The sequence below is a fragment of the Chaetura pelagica genome, unplaced genomic scaffold, assembly GCF_000747805.2.
Source record: "Chaetura pelagica isolate M959 unplaced genomic scaffold, ChaPel_1.0 scaffold142, whole genome shotgun sequence".
NCBI lineage: Eukaryota > Metazoa > Chordata > Aves > Apodiformes > Apodidae > Chaetura > Chaetura pelagica.
Window position 1 is genome coordinate 13,143,466 of NW_009952973.1, and position 6,953 is coordinate 13,150,418.

At 36.8% G+C, this 6,953-nt stretch overlaps 1 protein-coding gene across 1 annotated transcript; it reads right to left on the minus strand.

The window, feature by feature from the left end:
* Positions 1 to 303: 303 nt before the first annotated feature.
* Positions 304 to 6,931, minus strand: RWDD4 (RWD domain containing 4). Its single transcript, XM_009995961.1, has 7 exons — positions 6,851 to 6,931; positions 4,389 to 4,498; positions 4,135 to 4,279; positions 3,305 to 3,419; positions 2,289 to 2,338; positions 2,120 to 2,122; positions 304 to 1,001 (listed from the first exon to the last, which is right to left on the minus strand). The coding sequence occupies exons 1-7, from the start codon at positions 6,929 to 6,931 to the stop codon at positions 969 to 971; spliced, it is 537 nt and encodes a 178-aa protein (XP_009994263.1). The 3' UTR covers positions 304 to 968.
* Positions 6,932 to 6,953: the final 22 nt, after the last annotated feature.

Consider the following 6,953-nt stretch of genomic DNA (forward strand, 5'->3'; position numbering starts at 1 on the left):
GCATTTATTAAAGTTAATCTCAAAACAAACAAAAATAATGAAGGACATTAAGGCATCTTGTATTCAGTTATCATTCATACAGTAAAGATGAGTTCTCTTTTTGATACAAGAGAGCAGATGAGGAAACAAAAAAGTTCTCCCAACACATTTGGCAGAATGCTGACTTCTTCTCATTGTCCCACCACTCAGTCAGCAAACCCCTGAAAGCAATGCCCATTTCTCCAATGAAAGGGCTACAAAATCCCAACATTCATTCAGACATGTGCAAGAAAGCACTCTTCCCTCCCCTCAGACATCCAGCCTTCTGTAAAGATTCACACTGGAGAAAGACTAACAGATGGATACCGCAGACAATAAAGACTTACTCCTGCTGTAACCACTCATTTTTGAGCAAACTAGAACATCTGGCCTTGCTTGTGCTAGTATTTAGTACTTCAGCCAGTAACCAGTGAAAACAGGACCCGTCTGCATTGCACTGTTAACAACTTTCATGTTCTCCTTCTACATTCATATTAGAGAAACAAATGACAAAGGTCTTGTTTCCACGGAATAATTTATTTTGATGAATTATGCTGTCAAGTGACGAATCACTGTTATAGTGCTTTTTTTTTCAATTGGAATAAGAACATCAGGAAACACAGTATCATTGGGTTCACTATAACAGGATTTTACTACAGAGTAAAATATAAATTAATAAACACTGCATATAGCACTATTCACTTCACCACACTGGCTCTCTATATCCTTTGTCACATTCTAACCTTCATTTAAGGCAAGTTTGTTTGTTTTTTTTGTTTTCCAAAGAAGACCACATAGCCTCTAGATAAACTTGTGTGACTAGGTTTGAGAGTTAGGAAATTGAGCTTTATAAAATGTTTACTTCAACAAATACGAAAGTTTTTAAGAGAAAGAAGGTGACCCAAAATTGCACTGTAATAAAAGGTGGAGTTTCCTTGTACCAAAGTCCTTTATTCATCATCTTTAGAACCAGTTTTGCTTAACTATAAAAGAGACACAAAAAGAAAGTATTCAAAGTTTAGACTGTCATTCCATTTATTAGGAAACACGAACATTATCTCCATCTTACATAGAACACATGTATATTTAAATACAGACTGATTATGCTACTGTACCAAGAGACTGAAAAGCATAAGAAATTATTTCTTAAGCTTAAACACCACGTGAGCTTATTTTCTGAATGTGAAAGTTGATTTAAAAAACACCACCACAAAATCCCAGAAAATAATCAGTGTACTGTTTCTATTTAATCTGAAGATCCCATCACCAGCTCTCCAAAATAAAAAAAGTGAAGGAGTAGAAAAGGTGTTTCCACACACCTCTGAGAGAATTCCCATTAAAAAAATTACACAATATAAAAAGAGACATTACCTTACTATTTCTGTATTTTTCAAAGCTAAGTTTATGATTATTAAGTGTAGTGCATCTATTGTGAAAATCTATCCAGAATTCAAAATATCCAAGACATAAAGACTTTTAACTCAGAAGGACTCTGCCCAAAACCATAATCATAATTTACTTGCTCTTATTTAATAACTGGAACTCGTATCAGGTCTTACACTAAGAATTACTTATAGTTCCATAAACTAACAGTTTGCGTTCAAAACTGTCAAGCAGCTATACAGATTTCCACTGAGTCAGTAAAGAGAAGAGGGTGAAAAAAAATCATGCTGAGGGAACAAGCAGAAAGGAACACTTCCCTGAAGGAGCTGTGGCAGAGAATGCTCAGGCTTGTAGAAAACAGCAAGTGTTCCCACTTGGACAGCTCCTTTTTCCTGCCTACTAACCCACTGCTCTCCAGAATCCAGCAGCACCACTAACTTTATTTTACATCTTGCTGCCATGCGAAGACAAAATGCAGTGCATTTGGCTAGCAAAGCTCTCTTATCATAAAATGAAAATTTAATTGCTCAATAAATAAAAAATAAATAGTAAACCAACAAAGTTCAAAGAGGAATTATTTCTGACTCTAATATTCAAAAGATCTAAATATTTTAAAGCAGTTGAGAAATATGTACATTAGAATCCAAAATGAGCAACAGTTCTTACTATTTCTTACAAATCTTTTTTAATGTTAAAAAGGTAACTTGAAAATACTTACATGCTGGATGCATACAGAAATGAATCAGACATCACAGTCAGATCCAAACAAAGTTAGGAAGAAAAGCAAAAAAAAAATCAGATTAGTTTCCTTCAGATATAAGTACAAATTATTTTTAATGTACATATGCAATATTTTTGTGATACTGCATGCAATGCAGTCATGTTACCTTAATTACATCCACCCAGTTCCATCCTCGTGGAAGCTCCCCTTTGTTATCTGCAGAATGAGAAGATTTTATTTTCAATTGTACAAGCCAAGGGGGACCTTTATCTTTCTTTAACATCAACACACAAAAAGCTCCATTTCTCCACTACAAAGCTATGAAGACAAAAATAGGTAATAATGTCTTATATACATCTTGTTCTTCAAAGTAATGGTGTTTAAATAAAACCACCTCAGACCACTTGACAATTACTTCAGAAGGCAACTCTACCTTGAGCTGGGCTGAGCAGAAATTATGCGTTCTCTCAAAGAAGAAAATTTTACACAGCTTTTCCTTTATACAGTCAACATTTAATATGCCAGTTACGCATTAGGTTAGGTAAGTTATACACAGAAATTGCTATCACAAGGTACAATGTATTGCTGCAATAGTATAGCATTACCCAGATCATTATTAAAAATTCAGATTGATGAAACACATAAAAGTCACCAGGAGGATTAACTGAAATACTGAATGCTTTGCAATCAAAAAACATTTAATTGAAAGCAAATAGTATCTGCAGAAGCACGTCTATTCTGAGGATAGAAACTAAATGAAATGTTTCATTGTGGTTTCCAAACCAAATAGTTTCATTTATAAATTAGATTTTTTATTATGTGAATTATTTAAGAAAGCCCATCAACAAACCATGTCTCGTGTTGATAGTGGATTTTGAGAAGTCCCAAATGCTTTCCTCTTACAAGTATTTTTTTAAGATCTACTTTTGTCACAAATTGAAATTACCAAAAAACAAAACAAATGACATCTTGAAATCCCTACTCTATAGAAAGTTGCTTTGAACAGAACTAACATTTCAGGCACCAATAATTCATCTAAAATAAGCAAAACAGAGACCACGGACTTGAAGTAGTTAATCTTAAATACCAATGACTACTGATTCTGACTCTAGCAAGGTGTCATTGCTACAAAAATGTGGATTCTCATGCTGCTCAAACAGATCAATGTTACCATGAACAAACCTGTTTTATCAGCTAGTTTTCTTTTCTGGGTTTTGGATAAGTGCTCTTTTTTATCTTTCTTCTTACTTGCTGGCACATCAGGAGTTCCAATTGCAACACTATTGCTTACTGAAGTCTGAGAAGGATAAAAATGGTTGTTACTACTTTGCATATTAATTCCACAGACACCTCTGTGTGTGACTACGCAAACAGACATAGTGAAATGACTTGACTGACAGAAAGCAGCACTGCTGTCAGCAGCCTGCAGCTTTTAATCAACATATAATCATGACTGTCCTTTTTAAGAACATGTGTTGGAGGATTGGAATTATCCCCTTTCAGAGTTGCAAAGGGCACCTCTTACACTTTTAAAGTTTAATCATGGAGTGTGATTTAGTCTGAAGGGATTCAGACTTTCCAAACTTGGAATCCATTCCTACTTCCTCAAAGCTAATCTGCAGCATCACAACAGCCACAAACAGACCCAGCCTGACTCATCCCAGACCCCAGAGGTGCACTTATGCAAGCCATTGAATCCCAGGATGGTTGCAATTATTTTGCTGTCCCTCCCCCCCCAACAGATGCCTTTAATCTCCATTTCAGCTATTTAGTTCTGCTTTGTCAATTTTTGTTCATTTGTGGGACAGAATTACAGCCTACAAACAGCAAAGTATCAATTAAATATAACAATTAAGACCACAGAACACTGTGGCACCATCCTCTGTGTGTCACTGTTTTGCCATCAAATATACTAGCAACTTAAAGGCAGAGCTATGAAGTATTTAGAGTTGTTAATACTTTTTTTTCCCGTTTTAAAAGCAAGATATTAAAATTTGGATGTATCTACTTACCACAGTGTTGACAGGCTGATTTTCCATGAACAACTCTTTATTATCTTTGGCATATTCAAAAAGCGTGTATGTCATAGCAGTCCCAAGGTTTGCTTCAACTTCTACCATTAACTTATCCAATATGCTTTTTTTAATAGCTGAAGATCTAGAAGAAACCATAAAACCCAACTGTTTTCTGACAGGTGAAGAAAAACTTGTCAGCCAAAAAGCCCCCATATATAAGGCTAGGGAGTGAAGCTGTCATAAATACTTACATTGTGTTGTTGAAGAAAGCATCCATGGATATGACTGGTGCTGTTTGTGGATATGTTTCTGGCCAAGAAACTTCTATTAGAAAGGCTTTGGGATCTCCACTTTCACCTATCTGAAGGGAAAAGAATAACTTTATAAATCAACAGTTTCCAGACACTAATTAAGGATTACAATGCCAATATCCAAGTCTTTCACTTCTTTAAGACTATCCAACTTCCTGTAATCAAATTACCAGCTAGAAAATAAAGCAGTTATCTAGGAAGAATATTAATGACATCAGTATCAACCTCTACCCAGCAGTTTTCATCTTAGAAAAAGCAGAATAAACATTCAAAGATCTCCTTATGTTCAGTTTTGTTTTTTTTTCCAATTGCTTGGTTTTAAAAGCTACTTTGTAACATCTGCCAAGTACTTTATAATTGTATATGAGAACAGGAAAGATGAAGCATTCCTTTCCGCCAAAAAATATCCAAGCTCAGAGCAATATGAAAGCAAACCATAAGACAGCACTGAAATAAAGACTATGATAAACTAATGACCCAAGAGAGCAAAAATAATAGGTAAGAATGTCAATATTTACGTCTTATTCCTACAGATATTTTATTTCACTATAAGAAAGAATGAGTAGCAAAAGACTTAAGAAGTCAGTAGAATGACACTGGATAAAAAAGCATAACATTAAAAAAGGCACAGCTTCATATAAATACACACGCACGACAAGTTAATTCACTGAACCCAAATCACACATACAATCCTCACAACGATGTTACATGAAATTAAAATCAAGTAATTGTTTAAAATTTTAAAGTAGTACAGGTGCTACCAAAGGCATATTATACAAACAGAAATAACGATTTCACACAAGGATTTGGAAGACTTGTGCAACAAAGTTGGTTAAATCCATATTCAAAAACCAGACAGAAATTCTCCTATATTTCCCTTTTAGAATAGGCAAAATCTGGCTTCTTTGAATTATGTAGAATGAAGTGTAGCCAGGAAAAAAGCCTTAATCAAGACAAGGCTACTGTACATTCAGATGCACCTGTTTTAGAGATGAACTAACTAACTAAATGAATGAATAAATGAATAAGGAATCTGCAACATCTATCAAGACATCATCTACAGTGCTGCAGTCCAGTTCCCACCACTGCCAAGAACAGAATTGGTGGTATGGTTTAAAGAGTTCTTCTCTTAGGAAATCACTGCCTGCAGACTGAGCAAATCCATACAGAAAAGCTGTGTGAACATGCTCTTCCTTGCCAGTGCAACCTAAAAACTGGCATAATCTTACTTGTATGCAAAACAGCTGCGTTTTGTATGAGACGTGTGAAACAAATGAGACTCAGAAAACTGATATACTACTCCTTTCTGCCTTCTCATGCACTTTTACTACGCCTTCGCATACTACAAATTCTTATTCATGGGAAAGATGTATGATGGCCTTTGTCTGGCACTAATTTTTACAGTAGTTAAATGGAATTCTAACTTTCAACAATTATTTTTCATCTAATAAAACTTAGCACTGTCCAAGGCTAATATAAATATAGTGATACACTGAAGACTTGTAGGCTGATTGCATCTGCTCTTTTAAAGAAACTAAATTAACTAGTAATGGTCCTTTCAGTGAAGGAAGGCTGCACGTGGATGGATGGGATTCAAGCGCTATTAATGAAATCGATGTATCTCATTACAATTACTGATGTTGTTCTGAAGTTACTTGAGAAGTCCACAAGAAGGTTATTTTAGATGCCTCCTCCCCACTACAGGGATATGGCATTTTCAGAAGTCTCCCTTCTGTCCCATGGGTGCCTATGTTTTTCTCACTACAGCTCTCTCACCATCTAAAGATCTGCTTTAGCCCAAGTCCAGAAAAACTACCAGGTCTTTATCTGAGAAAACTGGCATGAACTTCACACCAGATTCTAGCTGCATATACCAAGCTCAGCACCCCTTGCATATCTCTCCAGAGCAGACTGAATCACTGCATGTGCTCAAATAATTTTGTAGATTTTCTCTTTAGCAGGTAGACAAGGCATATCCACTACCTCTGGACAAAGGACTAGAACCTTGTAACTGAGCAATAAGGAATCACAGAATCTTAGGGAAAGGTTAAAAGTTATATATATAAGTGTCTATAAGCAACATTTCTGATCAGCTAGTTTAAGTATTATTGAGCATGCTGGCTCCTTCAGCCAGTTCAGCAGTTCTAGGTAGGCAGCACTTAGATGTATAAGGAGGAAGCCTGGCTAAGGGGTAATAAACCCACACGGGGAGCAGGTTCCTTCATGCTGCGCATTGTGCTGTCGAGCTTCGTGGTACCAAACGACAGCCAAAGGATCTAGCCTCTCCTGCCCATCGAACACCCACGTGTTTCAGGAAAACCCAGATACATCCGGCACAGGGCAGCAGAGGAACCTGGAACGCAAAGCCCGCCCCGCAGCCCCGCAGCCCCGCAGCCCCTTACCCGGTACTGGAAGGACACGGGGCTCAGCTCCCTGAAGCACAGGTCTCCCTCGTAGATGGAGCGCAGCGCTTCCAGCTCCATCTGCAGCACACGGCAGGGAGGG